The following is a 27,082-nucleotide window of genomic DNA, read 5'->3' as shown; positions in this document are numbered from 1 at the left end:
CTGCCTGTGCCATCTTGGTCCCCAAAGCTCAAGCACCCTGCCCGTGCCATCGTCGTCCCCAAATCACTTATACATCTATCATACACACAAAACACTTACAGTCACTCCTTCAATCTCTCATTTACACAATTCCTTCACACAATTATTCATTCACACATTCATCAATGCATAGTCACCATTCATCCACAGATTAATTCATTATCTTTCTTATTCACACAATTCATACATTCATTATCTCACACTTTCACAAAATTCATCCACATCCCAATTCATTCATCCTCATGCATTCACGCAATTCATCCACATGAATTAATTCTCTTACTCATTCTCACTCTTTCAAGATTCATACAACCTTCTTTTCTCAAATCTCCTCCCCCTTCTTACAATCAACCCCTTTCTTACCATCTACCCCCCCCCCTTGGGGAAGTCCTGTGGTGGGAACGCAAGGCCTGTGTCTCTGTCCTGCCGCGGCTTCACTGCTGAGCGCCAGAATATGACATCATATTCCGCCGCTCATCAAGAAGCACCATCCGCACCAGAGGCCTCGAGCTCCCACCGCTGCAGTCAGGGCATCGGTAAGGAGCTGAGACAAAGAGGGCCAAGCGGTTGCTAAAAACTTTTTCACGTGCGGCCACTCGGCGTCCCTTTCTCTCCTCCTCTGGCCCTGACTATATATAAAAATTATTCTTGTGTAAAGTTTCAAAAGTGGTATTACCACCATGGCAACCAATGAAGTATTACTGCTGATTGCAGTATTCCATTTGTTTGCTATGATCACGCCACATGTAAAAATTTTGCACTAGAATAATTATATATTATATATAATGTATGTAAGGCAATCAATTCATGTTAAGCCAATCTACAAGAAAACAAAGTAGCAGTCTGGGTCTTTACATATAAGTGCACTTTATTTACATTTGAAAAATGTTAAGTAATGTTTGTTGCCTGTTGGTGAAGCAACTGTTTCTTTATTTGCTCATTGTGCTTATTCATTTTTACCCTCATCAGTTTGTGCAGGAGTAAGAAATTGAGACTCTGCCTCCTGTGTGGCTTCCACATCTTTATTCAGTGCCTCCAGATTAAGCATCTCCACACCAGAGAACTGAGGCTGATGTCTGTTCACAGTTGCCCTTGCTAAAAACCAGGGAATAAAAGACAACATGCACATCAAGGTTATAATAGCCCCGCTCATTATCAATACTACTGCTACAGTTCGAGAGACTTGGATGGATGAGGAAGTACTAATATCTGCCCTTGGGAAGTGAGGTTGTGAGCAAGAGTTTTCTTTTTCATCGTAAGTAGAGAATGGTGAGCAGGCAGTGCAGTTTGTGGCAGAACTTCCACTGCAGGTGTAGCAAGACGGATGACAAGCAGCGCAAACATTGACAATGCTCTCAGTTTCTGACAACTCCACCTTGTTTGTAGCCTTGAAGTATTTGGGAGGGCAATAAGACAAGCAGATGTTTCCAAAGACATAATATGGTGACTCACATTCTAGGGCAAAAAAAAGCACAATAATTTTGCTTATTTTTAAACTGTTTACAAATAGACATTTACATATTTGACACTTTTATATAAGTGTCCAAAATCCTACATTTTACAGTTCTATTAATTTAATAAGCAGCTATAATGGTGCTACATATCAAATATTCTAACCCATTTCATTTCCTCATTAAATACAAAGCTGTATACAATAAAATAGTTTAGCACTGGAAAAAAAATAGGTTTAATTAATCTTTTCTGGTAAACTCCTTTTATCTACAGATTTGAAGCAGCCATTATGGGCAGTATATTTTAGGCAAGTTTCCCTTGTAAGACTAAGCTAATTCTTCAGGGCTATATTACAGTATATTTTTTCCCTGGGTTTATGAAATTGCTCTTTACTTTTTTACAGTTGAACCAGGAAGGTGCATCTAAACCTTTTGGGGGTAACACTATACCTAAACGCCAAAAGACTCCAGAAACTATATATTCCCTGAAGGCACATCACCTAAGCATTTCAAAGACACCCCACTTACCTTTTTATGTGGCACACCACAATAGAGCCCTGCAAGGGACGGTTTTCTTAATCCCGCTCCTGCCCATTCCCAGTGAATTTCTGACTATTATCGCCCGCTCCTGCAACATATGTGTTCGCTCCCGCAAACATTCTGTCACAGTTTTAGAGATGGTTAACTGCAGATTTCCTGCACACTCCTGCAAGGCTGCCTTCGCGTTGCTCGTACAGTCTCTTCTCCCGCCCAGGGGAAGCAGGAAAGGAGCAGAGTCATGTGACGTGATGTAAATTCACGTGACTCCACTGGGTTCCTGGGCGGAACAAGAGAAGAGATGCTGTGTGCGAGCGACGGAAGTGCGTGGGATTATTTGGACCCACAGGTACATTGTCTGACTGCTTGCTCTCGCCCGCAACACCCGAAAAACCAAGTTTATTTTTTGACAGGTTCTGCCGGACCCGCATCCTGATGCCGTCCTCTACACAACAACCAAAAATCTAATTGGAAAAAAGATTTTGGTATTTTTTCCCTTAACTTTTTCTCATGTTGGGACAGATCCTGCAATATCTATAACATGAAAAAAAAAAAAAAAACACAATACAAATCTCCCTCTTCTGAGTGTTACATGGTCACAAGACACCCGCAAATCATGAGCGAGCAAAGAGGTTTCAACAGCTGACCCAGGCACACCTCATGTCTTAAGTAATACTACAACTAAACAAAATATCCCCCATAACCTGTATATTCCATGAAAACACAAAGCCCAAGGACCTCAGTCACCCCATTACCATTGTTTAGTGAAAATTCCTAGGGGTAAGGTTAGGGCTTAGCCGATAGCCCTTATGCTAACACCAGGATCCTGTTGGTGTATAGTTATAGGTACGGTTAGATGTTAGGTTACAGTTCTATATAGAGATTGGGTCACTGGCTATTTAAGCGAGACTGATAAGTGACCAAAAAAGTCATTAATCAGTGTTCATAGCATTTTATTAGGTTAAATATATATTGTATTTCTTTTGAATGTATAGCAAGACAAGTGACAAGTTTAGGTTATTGACATTGATCAGTGAGACCGAGGAATAATCTGTGACCTAAAATGTCATTGACAAGTGATCAGGTAATGTATTAATGCTGTGCTCCTGTTAATTTGGAGTTAAAAAGGAGTGTTCTGTCACACTTACAATTCACGTTGTCACCTGAGGTGCATGGTAAATGTATGAATGTAATATATAAACACCTATTATATATTTCTACCAATAGATACCACCAATGACCCTCACCTCTTCTATTCTGCTTACATTGTTTTAATGAGTCCATGTTGGGCAGCAACGCCATTTATCATCCCCATGGGCGATAAAGATCTCAAGAAATAGGGATTTAGTAAACAAACTATGTATAATTTGTGTAATCCCTTTTCAAATCTTCCAAGTTGTCTGTATCATCACTGGTCTTCTATATTCGCTGTGTCTATGTCACTGCCAACCTCATACAAATCTTACTTCGTATACAGAACTGTTATTCCTCCTCCACGAGCAATACCTATGTTACTCATGGTGACATGGACCACTGGAACTTCTAGTGTAATTAGATTTCATGCTTATTGTGAGAAATAACTTGCATTACGGAAACACTATTGAAAGTCTAGTGAAATTTTTTGCCATGTATTATCAATTACCACTGCATACTCCACTGTTGCTCCAGGTCAAACAATCTCTCATTACAGATGCGTGGATCTTCCTGGCCATCATATCTTCATCCGTCCCATACAGAATTAGCGTGAAACCATTTAGGAATCCTAAAACAGACAAGTAATGCTAGAAGAGGGAGCACCAACAACTTTATTAAAATGCTATTACATTCTACCAGAGACTGGCAGTGAAAGCATGACAATTTGAGAGATGCAGCCTTTCGTCCTGCATGTTATTCAGGCTAAAAAAAAATAAAAAAAAATAAATAATCCACGTCTGTAACCATTCCTCACCATTGTTCTTGTTGCTTCCCTTATTCACAAGTTCCAAGGTCCAAAAGCCTCGTGGATTCTCATCCCAGCTGTGTGTGCTCATAAAGGACCACTCCTTGTAGCCATCAGTGCTAGTATCATGTGGTCTGGAAAAAGGGTGAAATGTTAGGATTACCAAACTTTGTGTCTACTCTTCTTCCTTCTCTGTCTTTACCTCAAAGCTACCAGCACAGAACGAGTCCCCATAGGACTGGTGAGATAGATTTCCAGGTCACCTCTGCGACTATAGCTGAGGGAGATTTGGGCTTGGACATGCTCCAGAGACACAATGTGGTTGGGGGAACTGGCACAGGCGATAATGTTCTCAGTCACCAAGAGGCTAGAATGCAGTTTTCTGTAAGGAGAAGAGAACAGGGCATTGGTAAACAACATACATAAGCTAACAGAGAGATAGACAATGGCAGGGGTTATATAAGTGTGTGCAGAGGGAGATCATATATGAATATTTAAAATTGTAATATTTAACATTTATACTATGCATTCTTGAAGCAATACAGTAGAACAATTTAATCTGAGGGAACGGAATTCTGCAGGAGAGGTGCGGGTGAAATCCTGAATACCGGAGTGGGAAGAGGTAACTAACAGTAGAAGATAGCCTCAGGTCGTGAGAGGAGTGAAGAGGGCGGGAAGGGTGTGTATTCGGATAGGAGGATAGAGATGTAAGGTGGTGCAGAGTTGTTGAGGGCTCTCTAGGTCAGGGTCAGAAGTTTAAATTTAATTCTGAAGGGTATAGGGAGCCAATGAAGTGATTGGCATAGTGGGGCAGCGGATGAGGAACGGTGGCAGAGAAAAATGAATCTAGCTGCATTGCTGCGGATGGATTGAATCGGTGAAAGGTGGGAGAGGGGGAGACCGGTTAGTAGGGAGTTGCAATAATCCTGGCGGGATATCACAAGGGAGTGGATTAGTAACTTGGTTGTTTCTTGTGTGAGGACTGGGCAGATTCTGGAGATGTTTTTCAGGTGAAGGCGGCAGGATTTGGTTGTGAGGGATGAAGGAGCGAACCTGGTCTGTTGATTGCATAGTGGAGTTGTCAACAGTATTAGAGATGTCAGGAAAAGTGGACAGAGCAGATGGCGGGATTACCATGAGTTCGGTCGTAGATATGTTGAGCTTTAGGTAACGCCATCCATGGTGCAATTCATGATAGACAGTCTGTGAGGCGAGTTTGAAGAGAGGGGGAAAGGTCAGGAGCAGAGATATAGATTAGGGTGTCATCTGCATATAGGTGGTACTGGAAGCCAAAGGAAGATATAAGTTGTCCAAGGGAAGAAGTGTAGATGGAGAATAGCAAAGGCCCCAGAACTGAGCCTAGAGGAACACCAATAGATAGCGTAGGGGGGAGGAGCAAGTTCCAGTGAATGAGACACTAAAAGTACGGTCAGAAAGGTAGGATTTAAGCCATGAAAGAGCCTTTGAGCATGGAGGGTTTGTAGGAGGAGGGGTTGGTCGACTGTGTCAAAGGCTGCTGAGAGGTCCAAGAGAATAACCAGTGAGAATTGGCCTTTTGTTTTAGCTGCGAGAAGGTCATTAGTACTTTTAGTGAGTGCAGCCTCTGTTGAATGCTGTGGACGGAAACCGGATTGTAGAGGGTCAAGTAGAGAGCTTGAAGAGTTTGCTGGAACGATTAACCTACAATCAACTAACAGTTTGAAAGCTAGAGGGAGAAGTGAAACTGGACGGTAGTTTGATGGGGATGTGGGATCAAGGGAAGGTTTTTTTTTTTTTTTTTTTTTTTTTTTTTTTTAGGATGGGGGAGATGATGTCCTGTTTAAATGAGGATGGGAATACACCAGAAGAAAAGGAGAAATTGTGGGTTAGGATTGGGGTAAGGACACTAGAGAGGGGTGGTAGGGGATGTGAAGGTGCAGGGCCGAGGGGACAGGTGGTGAGGACAACAGGACCTTGGAAACCTCAACAGGTATAACTGGGCTGAAGCAGGTAAGGAGGGCGGTTGAGGTACCATATGATTGACACCATGGGGAGGATGTTATCCCTGATGGTGTCAATTTTGTTTTTGAAGTAGGAGCATGAGTTTGTAGTAAGTCTTCAGGTGAACAAGACTTCCTCCACAGGCGCTCAGCAGTTCCGTGAACACCTTTGGAGGAGACGTGTGCGTGGAATGCCACAGCTGTGGTGGATGGCGTACAGTTAGAGGTTCAACCATATCTAGGGCTGTGGCTAGTGTACGGTTATAACGAGCTGTAGCTGTGTCAGGACAGGAGGGGGAGGATATACTTGAGAGGAGTGGCCGTAGTGTATCTGTAAGCTGTGGAGTGTTGAGGAGGTTACAGGAAGTCTGTGGTAGTTTCTTGGGTAGAGAAGGTGTGTGTGGTATGTCAAGATTAAATGTAAGCAGGCTGTGATCAGACAGACAGATGGGAGAGTTGGAGAAACGAGATGTGTAAAAAAGGTTGGAGAATACTAGATTGATTTGATGACCGCCACGGTGCGTCAGGGAGGTAGTCCATTGTGAGAGTCCGAGAGAGGAGGAGAGTGAAAGTAGTTTGGAAGCAGCAGGTGAGGATGTGTCATCAATAGGTATATTGAAGTCCCCTAGGATTAGTGTAGGGATGGTGGAGGAAAGAACGTTGGAAAGCCAAGCAGCAAAGTGATCAAAGAAATGTGAGGTGGGGCCAGGAGGCTGGTAGACAACTGCAACGCGAAGAGCAATCAGGGAGAAGAGATGGATAGAGTGTACTTCGAAAGACGAGAAAGAGAGAGAGGGAACTGGTGGTAGACATTGAAAGGTGCAACGAGGAGAGAGGAGAATACCAACACCACCTCCCTGTTTGTCTCCAGGTCTGGGAGTGTGGCTGAAGTGAAGGCCACTGTAAGAGAGAGCAGCAGGAGAGGTAGTGTCTGAGGATGTCCACCATATTTCAGTGAGTGCAAGAAAACTAAGGTGGTTAGAGATGAAAAGGTCATGGACAGCAGTTAGTTTATTGCACACAGAGCATGCATTCCAGAGGGCACAGGAGAAAGTGGTGCCGGGGTTACAGTGGACTGATTTAAGATTGGAGGGATTGCGGTAGTTTGTGTTAGTTCAGAAGGTGCGGAGGAACGTGGGGATGGTGGGGCCAGGGTTACAACTTTGTGTCTTTGTGACTAACTTTGGTATGATTTAATGAGTTTAGAGAATCAGAAGTTAGATGGTAAAGATTAAATCAGGCACTTACCGAGGAACACTCACAACTTCGACCAGGCATTTTCTTTGAGGACGTGTTGTTTCCCACTTTTGAGCAAGATCTATTATTCGTCCAGCATGCAGGAGCCCATAACCAAAATGGTGACTCACTGAGCAAAATGGAAACATTGTCACGGTGTGCTACAAAACAAAAACTAACCATAAAAAAAAAACCCACAATAATACTCTAATTTGTTAAAACTTAACTTCTAAGCTAAACTAAAATGTGAAAGAAAATCTCACTATAGGTCATGTAATAGTATTGTAGTGATACAAACCTACTGAACATAGAAGCTGATGAAGCTGACCTAACTATCCTGACACATTTTGCCAACACTAAGGAAAAACCTCACCTAATTTGCAGAACTATATCTGATGGACAAGAATGCTTTTCACATGACACAAGACTCATTATCTTTTTAATTGTGAACCAGCATCTCTCTTTATGGGGAGCCGTGTAAATGACTGTCTACTCCCTTCATATCATGAGTCTTGCTGTTAGGCTGAGTAGGTTTTAGTTAGCCACTATATACTTTGTATCACTACAATACTGTTAAGTGACCTGGAATTAATGATTGTGGTTCATCTATACGTTTAGTCACATTAAATGTTGAGTTTAAACAAACAATGGGTTTGTTTTCCTGGTCAGTTTTTGTCTTGAATATTTGAGAGTCAATTCTCATTTTCCTGTGTATCAATACATGATGGCACAGTGGTTGTTTTGAAAAGATGTGCTACAGCATCAATACTGCCCAACCAAGAGCACATGCACATTCATATCCTTTTCTTACTTCTACACATATCAAAGCTGTAAGATATTTGCCCACTTGCAGTATCACATCATGTACTCGCATCAAACCCTGCCCTGCAATTAGTGAGCTGGCAGTCTTTACCTTTTCTTCCTACGCCATTCACTACCCAGTCTTCAGTAATGAGGTTGGCAGGGCTAGATGCTCTCACAACAATATGTTGTAAATCCCTCCAAGTAAGAGCTGGGCTGTGAGGGGGTCAAAATAAGTGTCAAGCATTACTTCTCCAGCTTTCCTTTTTGTTGTAAACAAACATTGTCTTTATTCTTACTTTGCCTCTAGTGCAAGAGCAATGATTCCAGCAGCGAGTGGCGCAGAAGCCGATGTGCCACTATGCTGATCTGTGCATCTATGACGTATATCAGTGGTGACCTGCACAAGATGGGCAAAACTCAGTTAAGTATGAATAACAGGTGATCATTTTAAACTACAGATACTTCGTTCACATCCACAGGTATCAAGATAGATGTTAAAGTATTGTCTGGGAGATGTACCATGTCGATTTTCCAGACTTATTGTTTTAGACCTTCCTTCTGTAAGGGCTCTAAGCACCAATCCTCTTCATATATACATTATGATTGCATTCAGTCCAAATTTACTGACTGGCAGCAATCAAAGCGTCAGTGCTCAAATCCAAACCTACAAATATATAGTGTACATTTAATAAAGACTAATTTTGACATATATACAAACCTCCCAGAGCAAGGGTAATGTTTAAAGTATATATGTGCAGGTTTGGATTTGAGCACTGGTAATTTATTAAATAAGGCAAAATTCCATGTCATTGGTGCATTAAGCGTAAATCTACATATCAGGCGCCACCAACCTGTTTCAATACTGACATTTTAAAGGTGTACTGACATTAAGGTTGAATGATATTGTTTATCTTTCCTTAACTTTGTTGTAATAGATCAAGCATCTAAACTGGATGTTGTGTTGAACTGGTCCTTACAATCTGCCCTGCTTTATTGATGCCACTGCTGTAGGTGGTTGTGAGTGTGGATGCGCACGCCTCACTGTACCAAGGGACCTTTCCATGTTTTGTGGTACTCCCCACAGAAAGAGTGTAGATACTATTGGAGTACCCATCACAGTTGCAGTTGTCATAATGGATGCCACCATTTCCAGATGCCCAAACAAAGACAGATCCAAGGCCACCACGGCCCTAAGAAAGAGATTCAATATCAATTTAGGTAGGTATGTTAAATGAAAGGCATGACTACATTGATTACAAAAGCGAGCAAAACAGGGGTAATATAGGCATACGAGAAAACAAAAGTGTATGACAGAAGGTCAGAATAAAAATAAAAAAAAACAGACTAATACACATGAGATGCATTAGTTTACTTGAACTCTTTATACGTATTTGGGAGGAAAAACCCATACATGTGGAGATACATGTGGATTTTAATGTCAGACCTGAAAAATGCAGTTAGGTTACTGGCAATTAAAACCTGGAAACAATTGCATAGCAGCCTCATACTTCACGGTGCCAATTCATACAATTTAACACAGGGGCGTATCTGGAAACCCCCAATCTCACAAGCAACACATCCCACAGTGCCACCTTTGCCCACAAAACCGTGGCAGTGACTAAGGCCGACAATACAACTGCACTTTAATTCTTGCTCCTGCAGCTTCATTGGCGACCTTAAGTATAATGAGATGGCTGGCCTCAAGACCAGCCCTAGGGGAAGCTGCCAACCGGGAAATCTTGTGGTAATCCAGTCAATACCTCATTGTTATAACTCACATTTACTATTCCCTTATAAAAAGCCTCTGTTGCTAGCACTCCTGGTCCATCTACAGTCTTTCCATCATCATCAGGGCCCCAGCTGGCACTATAAATGTGAATATACTGTGGATTTAGACTAAGCGACTGGGCTTCAATGATATCTGTGATCAATCCATCCAGCATCCGCACACCTGTGGGTTAAAAAACACAAATGAAACAGTTCCATAAGTGACACACCAATACTTAGAAATAGAGCAGCTTCAATATATCATTTTTAAAACTGGGCTATATTAGAAAATGGTGTGGCCTACTGAGCAAAACACTACATTGGTTGCCAAGGTGATCAGGCCAATACTTTATGTCTTGACTATTTCTGAGAAATATCCTTAAGGGGACACTCCAGCCATCATATGGACTTTAATGCACGATGGCTGTGTGGCCCTTTTAAATTGTCATGTTGTCTTTTTTGCAAATGCATGGTTTACCCATATGCATTTGCCCCACCTCCCCAGCTAATGCAGCTGCCATCCAGGTGTGTTCAACCAAACTGTTGGACCAAGGTGGAAAAGGGGCAAACACAGCAGGGATGCAGCTTCTGTGCCAGTTAAGGCTTTAACAAAGTACTTAAACATGCATTCTTCTTAGGTGTCAGGGATCATTAAAGTGTCCCTTTAACCAGCAACATGCGTAGGTTAAACACCTACTTAACGTGGCAAATTATTCTGTATTAAAGTCAGAACTTTTTTTCACATACAACTATGTGGGCTTAGGGCCAGTTGGTTTTCTATGAAATCTTTGTTATGCTAGCTCCTTTGTTTGAATAGGACCAGTACAAAAGTTTGACCAGTCCACTCATTGACACGGTCATGTAACACCATGCTAAAAGTGTGTGCAAGCAGCTATATAAAAAATAATAAAGCCAGGGCCCCCAGGGGCCAGAAGGTACCGCCTATTTCCTTCTGATTTACATTATAATTTAATTATTTCTTGGACACCTGAATACTTGTGCAATGTATCTTACACATTCATTTTTGTCATTTGAAGAGCTCTCCACAACCCCGAGACCCAACAGTTTATCAATTCAATGCCAACAGTAAACCCACCCAACACCTGGCTTTTGATCTAATTTAGAACCCTTCTAAATACAGAACATAATATGTTAATGTGCATTTACCTCCTAGTCGAGCGTTATATGCAATTCCTGCACCACAGATATCATTATTCGCAAGTGCAGCTACCTCACCAGCACATCGGGTACCATGGCTAAAAATAAGATGAGGGATCCATTAGCATATACAATTTTACTTTTGCATATAAACCCATCACTAAAACATAGAACCCCTTGTTGAAGACTATCCAACTGATTATACAAAAGCCACATACCACCGTCAATGACTTTGCACTTGTGTCTAAAATTCTGGGTTCTATATATACACAGGGCAGCGTTACTTACACGGTATACGAATTTCACACATACAAACAAAAGAAAACTGAAAGAACACTGCCCAAGATCAGTATACAAAGTATGAGAAATACGTTTTTCCCCACACACAAAAAAATACTACCGCAAGCTTTGACAAAGGCTGGTGCTAAAATGTGTGCATAGAAAAAGAGTTAAAATACCAGCATTTGAAATATCCTGGGGTGTCTAGATGTAAAAAATATATGGGTTTGTTAGGCTCATTGAATTTGTCAGATGTACCAAATAGAGCAAATGATCACCAAATGTCAAGGTTCAACATAAAAAAACATGCATGCACCAAATGTGGCACTTTTGCCCCCAAACAGCCAGGCAAACCCATGAATGGGTGGTATCACTGTACTCAGAAGAGGTTGCTGAACGCATACTGGGGTGGTTGACAGTGACATATACCAGGTGCTGTAAATTCACACCTTAAGCAAAGTGTACGTGAAGAGAAAAAAACAGCAAACATTTTTTTTTAGGGCTGCACTGACATATCGGTGGCCAAAATATATCGACCGAAAAGGGCATTCGGTGAAGACGCCGACCGGGTAGCGGTGGTACTCGCTGCCCCAGAAGCCGCCTTAGGAAGCATCGCAAGAGTGGCCACTGAGAGGGACCGGAGAGGCAGGTAAGTCTTTACAATTTCTTCAAATATAATTACCAGGGTCCAAAAAGCCTTCCTATAACTTTCTACAATAGCAGCTGAAGGTTGTCCAAGGTCTCATTTTTGAACAGCCTTCTACCCTGCACTTCTGGAGCCTGGAGATATTGCCAGACTCTGTGGCAAACATTTTCCAGGGCAGATTCCACCAACAGACGTTGTAGGGTCTGCTGGAAAAAAAGTAGTACATCCCTGGGAACTTCTTCACTCCGGGTGCCCACAGCCTTCCCTTGCGGGACACGGCCAGGACTGCCAACTGATGTTAGTGGGCAGCCTGGCCGACGTTGGCAAGGAAACGCCCCCATTTAATTCCAGGTATGATAATGTAGGACAGTAACATTTACTGCCTCTCTCGCCCATCTCTGCTGGCAGTTAGTTTAGTCTTTGGTTTTAGTTGGGGTGTCCTTTACTGGTGGGTCGGTGAGAATAAAGTTTTACAAAATTAAAAAATAAATTTCAAAATTAAGTTTTTAGTTAGTCTACTTTTCTTAAATCGAATACAAAAAAACAAACCTACAAATGCTACACATGTTGGGTATTTTCAAAATCAAGACACATTGATGTCACTAAACTAATTATATTTTATTGTATTATTCATTCAAATGTACTATACATCTTAATATGGTATGAAAAGGAAAGCTCTCTGTCCTTAAATAATCAATATATAATTTGTGTGAGTGCACAAAAAAAGGAGAATCATGGTTAAAGAAACAATGTAAAAATGCTGCTTGTACCCATGGTTTGGGTGCAATATACACTCAGTAAAAAAAGGGGTTAATACATAAGGATCATATTTGTTTTAAAAGATGTATGCTGATTGCAGTGAGACATACAAATAAAATAACCCTAAACAAACTTGGGCTATGTTCACACACAAACTTACTTTGTTATACAAACATTAAGAAACACGCAAAAAGGATTTGACTAACTGGCCAATAATGAAAGTTACAATTCCCACACATTAACTAATACAATATGCCAATAAAAATAAAGCCAGGCATGGGTCATATACATCAGGGGTTGATAAACTTGGTTTGGCTCTAGGAGCTGGTATGTATTATGCAGCATAATCAGCATACATTATATACAAACAGAAATTTGGAAAACCAATAGCCATTTTAAGGTCTCTCCCTCTTAATTCATAATGCACCTTACTTATAGATATGCCACTCTGCCCCCCTGATATGCTTTATGTCTCCCATATATGCCACTCTGCTCCCCTGATATGCCTTATACCCCCCCTCTAGAAATACCACTCTGGCCCCTCAATATGCTTTATGCCCCCTAGAAATGCCACTCTGCCCTTCTCCCTGACTAACCAAACCATCCCCAGACTTCCTGGTGTCTTGCGGGGGCAGCATCTAAAGTGATGCTCTACCATCATACACATAATAGAAAAAAACATTTTCACCCTTTCATGACAATTGACGTACAGGCATGTCATGTACAAACATCCAGTTATTGACAATTGACGTGCCAGGACCGATCTCAGTTCGCTTTCTGCACCCAAACAGTGTTGCTGTAATGCCTCGATGTCGAGTTTAGGAGGAGACCTGCCCCCAGGCTTGCCCCAGAAATTCCTTATACCCTTATGCCGCTCTGCCCACTGATATGCCTTTTAACCCCCTATATGGCACTCTGCATCCAGAAATGCCTTATACCCCTATATGCCACCCTGGTCAATGCCTCCTCTGTCATGCAAAACCCTAGGCACCAGGAAGTGATTTCTTGTCACCATGGCGACCTAGTGCCTGGGGTTTGTCGACCCCCCAGATACATAACTTACCGGTTCTCATTGGTTGGATCATATCGAGGTTGGGGGTCAGGATCGTTATTGTTGAAATCGTAACTTGCCCTTGGGTCCTGATAAGTGACAAACAGATGACAATTAAAATTACTTAAGTGTAAAATATCTTAGGTGATAAACCTGCTTCAACTTAGATACACACTGCTGCTTGGCTTGCAAGTAATCCACCATCCAGTATTTGTGGAAACGAGCCCATGATAAAAGTGTGATACCAGCACTGAAATAAACTTTAGGTTATACCAATTTCAATGCATGGATCCCTTAACAGGATCCATGCAAACCAACAGGAATGAAAGAAATACATCTGAGATACTGTATGTTGTGATCAGCAATATACTAGCAGACATGAGGGCGACAACCCATCAATCTCTGGTACTTCATTTTCCTTAAATGGCCGTTCAATGTTTTTACTTACATAGTTCTTTGCAAGATCAGGGTGGTCCTTTTCAAGCCCATCATCCAGGATGGTCACAACCACACCCTCTCCTGTGTACCCATGGCTCCAAGCAGTCAGCACTCCTAAGTCAGGATTCACATCGTTATTCTGCTACAAGGATGCAAGCATTACAAGCATGCTGCATAATTAACGTTACAATAACATGAAATAGTAAAATGGACACACGTTTCATTGGTGCATCCAATTCTAAAGAGGTAGAAAATGTCTTCCTTTTTCATCATTGACTATTGATGATTTCATATATTCATTATATATATATATATATATATATCTATAGAGTGAAGTGTTTTTGTTTTTTGCTATATCGTTTTCAATCATAATTTAGTTTAACCACATAATAGAAATTAAGAAAACTTATGGAAAAAGAATGCCACATTTAAACTAGCTAGTGCAAATGAAATAAATAAAACAAAAATAGGTATTTATCTTGATTTTGGAAACATCTGTTATGGGTTGAATTTATTTTGTACTTACAAGTTTAAAAGTATGAAAGATGTGCATCACTGCTTCCAAAGTAATAAAAAAAAAAACAAAAAAAAAAAACGGGAGTTGAGCCTAACGAAGGACCAATCAAGGTGCTTTTTGAAAAGTTAACAGAGGGGTCCGTAGTTTTCAAATGCCACCTAACTTGTAGAGGAGCCTCACAGGGAACCAAAGGAATCATACCTTTTTCCCACAAAGGGGAAATAGATTCAATTGTCTTAGAACTCTGTCAATGGGTACTTTTCCATTAGCACCTGGTCAATATTTAAAGAGGTATCATTCGGGCCCCAAAACCCAATAAGGGCCTTATTTGGACAATAGACAATGGGGACCCCGGGCTATCACACGACACCCTAGTTGTGGGCAAGCTCACTTGGAGGGACCCTCAGTGGCATTATGTTCCCCATACTATATCTCCAAAGGGGGTCTGTATTGTTTGTGTATTCCCCTTGCTGGGCCTGAAGGAGGACTTTGCATTTGCTGCATATAAATATATGTGTGTGTCTAATAAAGTCAGTTATTCTTTCATCCTGTACTTGTGTTGTCTACAGACTGGGTGACTTGAGCTGTACTTCTTGTTCCTGCTTTTATTCCAACATTGGTTCCGTCTGATGTTTAGGGTAACACGCTGTAACCAGAATACCTGATTAGAGGTAGCATCCAGTCATGATAGAGACATTAACCTCTTTGCTCTGTCCACATGCCTCATGTTTTGCCATTTGGATATGTGAAAGAACAGGAAAAAAAAGTTCTTGATTTGTATTCAGCAGCACCCTCAGAGTACAGCAATATTCCCAAATGCATGGGTACGTCAGGTTTTCCAGACACTGCTAGGTGATATTTGGAACATGAGCTTTTCGTTTTCTTAAAACTCAGAATTTCGTCAGATCACTTTACTGGGTCCTGTCTCATTTGACGCACAGCAAAGGTTTCAACTTTCAATTTAAACCTAAAATAAAAGGGGTCTCTTTTTTTGTGGTTGAGCTACAGAAGCACAACTCCTGCTTACAAGGATAAAATAAGCTCAACACCAAAAAAACCCCTACAAAATATACTGTACTGTTTATTCCCTGAATCACATCCCCTGAGGACTACAAACACACTATACCTACCTTTCTATGTGGCTAGCCACAAACACAAATGTCAACACAGAATGTTGATATTTTTTCCTACCTTCTTCACATTTCTCCCTTCTATCAGGATGATTGTTACTCGTTCAAAAGTTTCCTTTTTCTTTGCTTGCGCATATGTCATTTTGCTTTGTTAGGGGTTTTTCCCTCCCTGGGATTGGGGGCATTTTTTGTGTGCATCAGGTTAATCACTATGTATAGCAGTTAGCAGTACTGATAATTAACCTTGTGACCCCTCTTCCTTCTCTCAACAGCTGTCTATCATAGTGATCAGATATCTCATATAGTTCAAGAATCAGCTGATCATAATGAGCCCACTCCTGGTTTGCTCTGCAGTAGATCGAACTGCTGCACAGTGTAACAGAGCATTAACCTGGAAGCACCTTTCACTTCCAATTCAATGCTATTAAAGATTTTTTTTAATATTCTGGACAGACAGCTGCAGGGGTTCCACCTCCAGTCTCCAGAATTCTCCACATAGTGGAGTAACTGTGCTCAGCGTGGGTGCTTGTACAACATTATATAAGGAATGTCCGATTGCACAGTCAGGCAAAATCCTATTGCGTTGACACTAAGTAAAAAAAATAACCCGCTTCACTCCAAATCTCTTCATATTAAAATACACTATAGTTATAAAACCACGTATATGGAGTATTACTGTAATCAGGGGATGCTGTCAAACAATTGGGTCATTGTTCAGCAGTGTAAAAGAAATCCTAATGAAATTGCAAAAAGTGTGTTTTTGTATTTTTATTTTACATAGCAACACTTATAATTAATTTGTGTGTGTTTCTATGGCTTCAAAAGAAAGCCCGATTTGCCCTGGGAAAAAAAGATGTCTAATTTGCGTGGGCACATTAAACAAAAAAGGGGAATCTTGACTAAACCAACATGGCATATTAAACTGAAGGCATAATAAACTGAAGGGGTTAAAGTGTTGTGGACGATGATTCATTTTCCAGTAGGACAATGATCATAAACAGACATGCACGGCTTCAATATGTGAAGTCCAAAGAGCAAGGAGATCTAATTTGCATGGCTTTCCCATTGCAATATTTGGACTTCAACCCCAATGAACATCTTTATAAGGATCCGAAAAGGGTAAGACTTTTTAATATTCTGTTCTAAAACATGTTTTACTTTGATTTTGCATAAAAAAAACGTGTACTTTGTTTGAGAAACACTGTATATTGTTAGTGCAAATTGGTTTTTCAGAAATAAAAGCAGATCATGGAAGGGGACGTTTGGACACCACTGTATATACACACACAAATAGATAAGTAGGGACTGGACTTTTCCTTTGATTCGGCACACAGATTTCCTGAGTACATTAAACTATGCAATGTAGAATTTTGGAGAAGGTAGAGAATACCAAAATATGGGAAGAGCTGTGAAATGCCACTGATGCCTTCACAGGGACCCTTAAAAGTACAGCAATATTCCCAAATGCATGGGTACGTCAGGTTTTCCAGACATTGCGAGGTAAAAATTGGAACATGAGCTTTTCGTTTTCTTAAAACTCAGAATTTCGTTAGATCACTTTACTGGGTCCTGTCTCATTTGACGCACAGCAAAGTTTTCAACTTTCAATTTAAACCTCAAATAAACAAGGGGTCTTTTTTTTTTGCGGTTGAGCTACAGAAGCACAACTCCTGCTTACAAGGATAAAATAAGCTCAACACCAAAAAAAAAACCCTACAAAATATACTGTACTGTTTATTCCCTGAATCACATCACCTGAGGACTACAAACGCACTTGATTACATATGATAGAGAGGTTGCTTTAAATTTACATGGTACAAATGCATGGGGGATTCCCATATGTATTTGCCTGCCATCCAACTATTGTCCTTGCAGGAGATGTGTTTGGACGACCACATCCCCAGGCACGCAATATAGCTACCTTAAATCAGCTCAAGCTCTGGGTAGGCCAACGCTGCCGCCGACTGACAAGTGGAGAGCTCCTGCCACTGAATGGCTGCTTCAAGCATCCAATTGATGGAGTTAATCCAAGGATGGGTGGGGAAACTGCAGTTTCCCCCCCTAAAGTACATGCTTGATATTTTTTCTGTAATTTTTATTTGTTTTAATTTGAACAATGCATATGAAAGTACTTACAAAGCTTGTATAGGAGATTCCAAGTTACTTGGATGCTTCTTTCGGCACACAAGGGTAAACAGGGATATAAAACTTGCCAAAGGCATGACTAATTATAGATGGTTGATCAAACAAGAAATCTGTTTGAGTCAAGGGGGATTTGTTTTCCCTTTCAGAGGCACAATTAGAAATTGTGGTATTTTTGCTTCTTCTGGTTTTACAGCAGAGGTGAACTTTTTTCAAACTAAGTTGCTATGTTACTATATACGTACACACAATCAATACCATAGACATACTACTGTAGAGGTTTGAATATGTTACACACCAGAATGCCTGGAGAACGTAAGGTACTGTTACCATTTCAGCATAATGTAGTCTTAGCATTTTCATGTAATAGCTATAGTGTGGTGTTTTTAATGCCACCTCACTCATTACCAGGGACTCATGAGTCTTAGGCCAATGTATCTCACCATGTACCACTGCTCGCTGAACATAGGGTCCTTTGGCACCACATTAGCCTGCCGTTTCTTTCTTCTCTTCAAGGTCTGTTGCTCAAACCACTGAACCTTAAACAGGATACATTATTGGAGTAGTGTATTAATTGAACTTTTTGTAATAACAAAAACAATTCTATTTACCATCTGGGTTCTATATCTGAAAAGGGATCAGTAAAGCATTACATGTTTGCAATTAGTGTATTAGTGTATAACAGTATTGTGCGCTCCTACCAGCATACCCTTTGTATAGTATACTGTCTAAAACATTGACACAAAAATGACACAAATTATGAGGTCAACTTTGAGTTATAAGCTACTATAGTACAGTCAGTTTAGGGTTTCAACAAGATAAGCTAGCACAATAAACCAAGGACAATGTCGAAAGGGTTGACAAAGAGGCGCTGCTACCTATGTGTTACAATCAAGAAGAGTTATCCCTGATCCCATGTAACTACATCCAAAGTGTACCAACAAAATATTATAGTTGTCATAATAAAGCGACCAAAACAAATTTAAAAAAATAACATATGGACAGTGAAAACGGGACATAAAATTGCAGCTAAACCAGTTTTACTTAACGTGGGTAAAGTAATAATTCAATAGAAGCCAGGCCCTGTCTGGTCATTTGTCAAACTGGGCAAGTAGCAGGTGGGCCAGTGCTTAGTAGCTCCGCTTATTTAAATATACCGCAGTTTGTGCAGAGACCTTTAGTGTCCAGCAGCAGACTGGGTCTACATGGTCGCATGCTACAAGAGCGTAGGACACAGGAACGTGTATCCACCCTACAGCCACACATACATTTATTGGCCCCTAGCCTAATGCCCAACACTGAACCCATCAGACAATAATTTTGACAGCATTGTATCTGTAGAAACAGACAATGCTAACTGAAAGTTAAACTAGATGACGCGATGTAAATGTAAGGCAATGCTCCACAGTGACACATAATCCCTGAATGCACACAAGTAACGAAGCAGGTATTTTGTTTTTCAAAAGTTACCTTCAGTTCTTTTTTCAGCTGGACATGCCTGCCCCAGTGAGGGCTGAAAGATTTTGTCTGTATTCCACGATGACGCAGATGGTAGAAATTACTGCCAAGCACAACCTAAATGGATATGAAATTAAATGTTATATAATTACACCGAGATCTCTGTCAGTAACATATTTTTGTCTGCATATTACGATTCAGCTACATTTGGACCTTCTATTACAAAATCTTTATAACTAATGATCATCAAAACAGGTGCTTGATTTGATCGTATGCTTGGGGGAAAACTAGCTTAACCACGCAAGAATTTGGCTAGGTAGAGTGATAACATAACCTTTTATATTCTCTCCTCCTGAATTAAGCTGCTACTAAATGAATTATTAATAACAAGGTTTAAGGTGCATGTCGTAAAGCTGGGCAATAAAGACTCTTCCGGGACTGTGAAAATATGCATTTCTTATCCTACTGAATTTTGTTATCTTTTACAAACACAGCAAACATTGACATATTTGCCACTTTTTTAGGAGTTTTAGGAGGTGCGGGTGAACAGAAGAAAGGCTTTATGTAGCCTTTTTAATGTGACCCATTATGTATGTAACTGAGAAGGGTATTAAAAAAAAAATGACAATGTGCTGCTTATGTAAGAGGTATTAATAAAACAATAAGACACCCGAGAAGAAAAATGGGACACTTGGGAGGTACGCATTGTGGGGTAACCGCCTTAGGATACTCGTACCTGTCCCAGATTGATAAAACCAAACTTCCGCGCTATTCTTTCCACCTCCACAGTGCCATCAGGTACGTGCACCCCCCAGCTATTCGTATAGATATCTAAAGCAAAATGCAAACGGATCCCGGCAAATACAACTAGAGCCAAGGCAACTCTCCACATACTGCACCGCTAGCCCCCGACACGCCTCCGCGAGCCACACTCCAAGTAATTATATAGTAACTGCGAGTGCAGGCTGCGTCACACCGGCAGGTTGCGGCACGCGGGGCTTATTTAGCGGCTAACACGCGGCACGAAAAGACATGAGGTAGTACTCAGTGACATCTTAAGCGTGTTATAGAGGCGCGGGAAGCAGTATGAATAATACCCAATACTAATGAACCACAATAACGCTAATACAAGTATACTGCACACCTTTTAACCTCTCCCACCTGCAGTTAAAAGACACGCCCCTTTCTGTGATTGGCAGTCGGACACGTGACCCGCCCTCGCCTGAGGAGAAGCATCTAAGACGCACGGGCAGGTGATTAGAACTCCTGCTGTCTTTGCCTGGTCCCGCTCCGGTGTCAGCCATGCCTTCTCTCCGGGAGCGCTTCAATAGTTACATCAACGGAGACAACTTGGTCTCCCGCCTCCTAGGAAAGCTAGAGGCGAAATCGGGGATCAAGAAGAACTATATAGCGACCGGTAAGATGCGGAATGTTTACCGGTAGAGAAGAGAGATCAGTAGTAACCTGTGGTGAGGTGGTAATAGTTTCCTCTTCAGAATATGTATGAAAGGCTTAAGAAGAATCTTATTTTTATTAGTACTTTAACAAGGTAAATACGGTCGGTAACCCTTCCATGTGCTCAGGAGTTATGGTGTGGGGTCACTTAATCATCAGTGGGCAAACTGTAAAGGAAGTTCAAGTTGGGGGAGGCGGGTGCTGATCAATATTTATGGGAGGGGCTTGGCCATATTAAAGGTCGTTGGACCTTTGTTCTAGCAGAGGTAAGAAGCCAATAGTCTGATAGATTTATTATATTATAGTGTCTGGTGAAGCTATTGTAACCTGTTAATGCAGTTTCAAGCTATATACATTAAAATACTACACAAAGGGAAGTGTTATCATATCTCATGGTGTCATTGCTTCCCTAAGCATTGCTCAGATGTCCATGAACCCAAGCACACATCGCATTGCTGAGAGTATTTACTGAGTAAATCACTAGCTGCTGTGACCCCAAGCTAGGATTTAATATATAATCTTCAGTAGAAGCCAATAATAGAGGGATTTCTTCTTGTTGGAGTAAATGGGTGCATTATTGAATGAGTATCCCCTTACCCTCCCACGATGGCAGACAAGTGTGTCTGGCGCTTGGCTGTCAGACCGGATAAGCGTTATAGAGAAACCCTCTATGTGTTAGGAGGAGGGAGTAAGGGATTTTCTGACATTAAGCTGCTAATGTGAACCTGTGCTTGGAGTGCCAGACGCAGCATTAGAATTGCTGAGCATTAACTGCAGCTCTCTACCTTTACTAAGAGACTTCGCCTTCTTGCAAACGTTGGTGAATGTTAAACTTTAGCATGATAAATAAAAGTACAGGATGTATAGATAACACTCGCCCTCTACAAATGTTTTCCTTTTTTTTTTTTTATATATATATATATATATATATATATATATATATATATATATATATTATAATATAGTTTTATATAAAGGCAATGTAGAACTGAAGGAAACTTTGATTTATCTGCAGATCTGGAAGTTGACATTGCAAAGCAGTCATGGGATATTTTGGTCTATATTCTCAAACACCACACTAGGTTGGATCTTTATGGCGATGCTAATGAAGTTCTTTTCTTCATTTCAAAAAACGTGTTGGACTACACAGACAAGATTAACATGTACTAAAAACCCAATATTGGCAGACTAGATGGGCCGAATGGTTCTTATCTGCCATCGCTTTCTGTGTTTCTATACAGCTGCTTTGTTGAAACAGAAAATGACGCTGTTTGTAAATCTGTTTGCAAGGATACTAGTATTAAAAGAAAAAAAACAGCGAAGAGTTCCCTTTTCAATGATGCTGTCTTTCTTCAGGTTCCGTCTGCTCTTTGGGGTTGTACCTTATCTTCGGTTACGGAGCTTCTTTGGTATGCAATCTGATCGGCTTTGTATATCCAGCCTACACGTCGTAAGTATTAGCACTGATCCCCCCACGGATTTTCAAAACAAGAAAACAAAACACTAAACTCTCGCAGATTACAAGTTCCCTGTGTCTTGAAAGATTTATGTAAGAAAACAAAAAGTGTCAGTGTTTTTGGTGTTTGCTAATCTTTCTTTACTCTGTTTTTTTTTTTTTTTTACTAGGATTAAAGCGATAGAAAGTTCGGATAAAAAAGACGACACGATATGGCTGACGTATTGGGTGGTGTATGGGGTGTTCAGCGTGGTAGAATTCTTTTCTGATATATTTCTCTTCTGGTTTCCATTTTATTACCTAGGAAAGGTAAGCATATATGATATCGCTACAGTGAGGCGCTGTCATACATTCAAATTGTTAATCGGGTTTTACTGTTCACGTTGCCTATACTCCTTCCTTCTACCTACTCTCTAATTTTCATTCTCGGCTCAAAGTTCTTTCGGTGCTCCTCTCTCTGTATATAAACTACCGTTCAAAAGTTTGGTGTTATTTAGGAATGTCCTCTTTCTATGACGGAGCACCGGTGTCACATGACCTTCCGGTGTTCAGTCATAGAAGCACCGCAGGAACTAACGCCGGCCTCAACCCGCTGCCCCCACTAGACGCCAGGGAGTCAGAAGCACTGGTAAGTCGGGGGTTGTTATATGGGGGGCAAAAGGCTTTTCTGGAGGCAGTGTGCCCCATGATATGCCTTTTAACCCCCGTTTATGCCACTCTGCCTCCAGAAACGTCTTATACCCCCCATATAGGGGTATAAGGTATTTCTGGAGGCAGAGTGGCATATAGGGGGTTAAAAGGCATATCATGGGGCACACTGGCATATAGGAGGGTATAAGGCATTTCTGGCGGACGGCATATAGGGGGTTAAAAGGCATATCATGGGGCAGAGTGGCATATAGGAGGGTATAAGGCATTTCTGGGGGGAGAGTGGCAAGCCAGGGGGCAGATGTGCATAACTGGGAGGCAGGTTGGCAAATAAAAGGAAATAAAAACAAAAAAAAAGTTTCTCAAGCATAGCTTTTATTAAATATGAAAACATTGTTTACATGAATTTAATATTTATTAGTAAAACTTTTTTCCTATAGGGTAGTCTTATATTCAGGCTTTTTCTTTTTTTCCCTAAATTAATATTCAGATTTTGGGATGTCTTCTTATAATCTAGCAAATGCGGTATAACCATTTGTGGGTACAGTAAATGAGAAATAAGAAAATTACAGCTCAACATGAGCACAGCAGAAGTGCTTAACCAGCTATTGTCACAAAGGGTACAACCAAAAAACAGCTCTGGCCTTATAGGGTTAATGGGATATCTTCATGGGCAAACAGAGGTCCTTTTATCAGCAACCATCACTCCTGTGTTCCAGTGGGAAGTTGTGTTTGCTAATCCAACTTTAAAAGCCAAATTAATCATTAGAAAACCTTTTGCAACTATGTTAGCCCAGCTAGAAATGTCCTTGTTTTCCTTGACCCCAAACATTTGAATGGTAGTTGTAATGTAATAGTTTGCTAATTTCTGATTTCTAATCTTTATTTCATTAACCTTTTGTTAGTGCTCCCTGCTGCATTTTTTTTTCTAACGGTGTCTCTTACTTGTTCCGTTCAGTGTGCCTTCCTGCTGTGGTGTATGGCTCCCTTTTCGTGGAATGGCTCTCAGATTCTTTATAGCCGCTTCATTCGGCCATTTTTCCTGAAGCACCACCAGACTGTGGACAGTGTAGTAAGTGACCTTGGAGGTCAAGCACTGAGCACTGCTGAATCACTGACAAGGGAAGGTATGTTTTTGGCTATATGTTGCTGGCAATTTGCCTCTGTCTTTTTCTTCTGGCTGTCCTCATTCTTATGTTCTGTTTTTTCTCCTTTGCATCCGGCAATGCAGTACTTCAGACTCTGACCAGCAGCAAATCTCTTCTGACACGCGAGGGTGGGCAACAAGCCCTTCCCAGCACCTCAGTATGTACCTGAATTTAGAGGTGGAGAGCTCAGCACAGGCTTGTCTATTTTACTATATATTAAGTTTTTAGAGCAATCTAGTAACCTACGTCGATAGTTTATTGCTACGTATTTTACACTGTTTTCAAGATAAACTTTACATTGGTAAAGTCAAAATTGGCTGAGCATCCTCCCTATATATGCTTACCTACTAAATTATATTGAGGGCTATCATGTTACATAGAATAATATAAGGAACCACACACAAAAAAGCAATAGGTATTTCCTTAGGCAACACTTTCCCTATATAATGAAACTAGCCAGATAGCCATCTTGATGGGCTGAGACGCAGATATGTTATTTTCCAAAGTGCCATGTCATCACAAAATATTAACATGCCTAATGACTTCATGACATGTTATGCCAATTTAACATCAGCAGGTCTAAGGTAGAGGAGCGGTTTCTGCTATCTTGCAATAGATCTTTTTCTCCACTACGACACATTAAGGTCTTTGATCTGATTCAGTATGATAAAAGCTGAGAGATGGCAAAGAGGAATGTGTTTTCTGCTATTATCTGATTGGCTCTTATAGATCACTCTAAATTGAAGGAATCCCTTGGTGATGTAATATGTTATGCCACTAAGGGTTCCTCTGCTGCAGAAGAGATCCATTGGTCTGAGAAGAGTGGGTAGTGCAAGGTGCATGCATTCTCTTTGTGATTGGCAGGATTATGCTGCTTTCTTTTGTATGAAATATGCCTGTCCCATGCTGAGCTCCCTTCTCTAGTACTGTCACTGATGTTGCGCACTAATTTTGCATACTCACTCTTTTAGTAGAAGTCCATTCCTGTACAGTTTAACCTTTTTGCAGTAGATGAGCTGCAGAGAGTGGTACTGATTGATCATTCTAAAAATGTGTTCACATTTCTGTGGTGAGACTGGGTGGCATTATAAAAACAATATGTGAATTGATCGCTGTAGACCAGGGGTCTCCAACCTTTTGATATATAGTAGTTTCCATTGTATTTCTTTCTGAGGTTTAGATATGCTGGGATAGATACATACTACCTAATCCAATTCTCCCCATAATCCAAAGTGTGCCATTCCTTTTGAAAGCTACTTAGCAGTAGCCAGAGAGATGTCATTTCCTTCCAAATTTCAGTTGGAGACTCCTGTGTAGACCTATATCTCACACTGTCAAGCACTTACCTGGCAATGCTGATGGGATCATGTTTTTATTGCAATAAAAGGGTTACCAAAGTGCATCTCTCCATTTTGAAACTGCAATTCCCATGATCAGTCTGCTAGAACTTGGGGCATTGGTAGCTTAGTAGCTTGTTTCCCTTTCACTAATATTGTGCTACAAATATAGAACTTGCTGTCAACCCTGTGGAAATCTTCTTCATGGTATACCCAGAGCTTTGTATATTGTCAACTGAAACTTCACTTCTCCTTATTTTCTTTCCTAGCATGCAAAGGAGCAGTGATCCACTCCTTGGAATCAGAAAAAAAGAAATAACCAACCTTTTCAATGGACCCACTCTGGGGGGAAAATATATATATATATATATATATATATATATATATATATATTGATGCAAGACCAATTTCTTCTCCATTCTGTTTTCCCATTTGATGTTTGTGGTTGGTGTTTTAAAGCTATTGAGGGATATGTTAAGACGTTAGTTTTCCGCAGATAATACGCTCCAGACTGTACTCCTTTCTTCTGCACATGACAACATTCATCCACTGTCTCGTCGTTTGACCTTATGCCAGTCATAACTCCAGTTTTAATTAATTGAAAACACAGGTGTTAGATTGGACAAATAATAAATATAAGAAACTGGCAAGTATTACATATAACCGGAGAGGAGATGTTTTCTACTGCTTGTGACTTTTTGAAACTGTGATTGTGGTAACCACCACTGCAATAAATGTGAATTTTCAGTTCGGTTTCGGCCAAGTGAATTCTAAATTTTCCGTTTCGGTCCAGAATTTTCATTTCGGTGCATCCCTAGTTTTTTCCAGAGCAAATAATCAGAAAAATATAATAACACTATAAAATATATTTTATAATAACACTAAGATCCAGTTCCCCGCAGTGCGGCAGGGGACCCGGATCCTCCTCTCTGACAGCCGACGGGTGTCTGTGCCATGCGTGCAGACATCCTCCTCTACTGTCCTCCACTTTCACCGGAACTTCTATGATGGAGCGGAGGTTGTCTGCGCACATTGCGCAACATCCTCTGGCTGCCATAGAGGAGGATCCCCTGCAGCGCTACAGGGGACCTGGATCTTCCTCTCTGGCAACTGGTGGGCATCTGTGCGATGTGCGCAGTCGTCCTCCGCTACTGCTGGCACTTCCGCGGGGGCTTCTATGATGGAGCACTGCCGTCACGTGACCTTCCGGTGCTCAGTCATAGAAGCTCCAGCGCACGCGCCGGCCAGCAGCAGTGGTTGTCTACGTGCATCCCGTAGAAGTCCACCGCAGAAGTGCCCCTATTAGACACCAAGGAGTCAGGAGCACGGGGGTAAGTCTGGCGAGGGGTATAAGGTATATCGGGGGCCAGAATGGCATATAGGGGGTATAAGGTATTTCTGGGGGGGCAAAGGGGTATATCTGGGGGTATAAGGCATATCAGAGGGCACTGGCATATGGGGGGTATAAGGCATATCAGAGGGTGCTGGCATATGGGGGATATAAGGTACATCTGGGGGATATAGGCATATCTGGGGGGGGCAGAGGGATATATCTGGGGGTATAAGGCATATCAGGGAGTGCTGGCATATGGGGGATATAAGGCATATCTGAGGTATAAGGCATATCAGAGGGCACTGGCGTATGGGGGATGTAAGGTGTATCTGGGGGGGGGCAGAGGGGTATATCTGGGGGCTATAAGGCATATCA

The 27,082-nt window shown here is 41.2% G+C and overlaps 2 protein-coding genes across 3 annotated transcripts; one reads left to right on the top strand and one right to left on the bottom strand.

Annotated features, from left to right (window-relative positions):
- Positions 1-925: 925 nt before the first annotated feature.
- PCSK4 (proprotein convertase subtilisin/kexin type 4) lies at positions 926-20,620 on the bottom strand. Its single transcript, XM_053465077.1, has 15 exons — positions 20,067-20,620; positions 19,343-19,447; positions 18,316-18,411; positions 14,094-14,222; positions 13,658-13,734; positions 10,920-11,008; positions 9,764-9,936; positions 8,963-9,175; positions 8,282-8,382; positions 8,095-8,198; positions 7,194-7,311; positions 4,169-4,348; positions 3,976-4,100; positions 3,670-3,789; positions 926-1,494 (listed from the first exon to the last, which is right to left on the bottom strand). Exons 1-15 carry the CDS (start codon positions 20,220-20,222, stop codon positions 986-988), a joined length of 2,295 nt encoding a protein of 764 aa, XP_053321052.1. The 5' UTR covers positions 20,223-20,620; the 3' UTR covers positions 926-985.
- On the top strand, positions 20,550-25,741 carry REEP6 (receptor accessory protein 6). 2 transcript variants are annotated; one of them, XM_053464951.1, is made up of 6 exons: positions 20,550-20,747; positions 22,142-22,235; positions 22,412-22,550; positions 23,848-24,016; positions 24,121-24,194; positions 25,644-25,693. In XM_053464951.1, exons 1-6 carry the CDS (start codon positions 20,633-20,635, stop codon positions 25,659-25,661), a joined length of 609 nt encoding a protein of 202 aa, XP_053320926.1. In that variant the 5' UTR covers positions 20,550-20,632; the 3' UTR covers positions 25,662-25,693. The 2 variants fall into 2 exon arrangements, with proteins under 2 accessions (XP_053320926.1, XP_053320932.1); XM_053464957.1 differs by lacking the exon at positions 24,121-24,194 and having other exon boundaries at positions 20,551-20,747; positions 25,644-25,741.
- Positions 25,742-27,082: the final 1,341 nt, after the last annotated feature.

This window comes from Spea bombifrons, chromosome 1 (assembly GCF_027358695.1).
Source record: "Spea bombifrons isolate aSpeBom1 chromosome 1, aSpeBom1.2.pri, whole genome shotgun sequence".
Lineage (NCBI taxonomy): Eukaryota > Metazoa > Chordata > Amphibia > Anura > Pelobatidae > Spea > Spea bombifrons.
The sequence above is the reverse complement of the archived record's forward strand: the minus strand, read 5'-3'. Positions and strand labels throughout refer to the sequence as shown.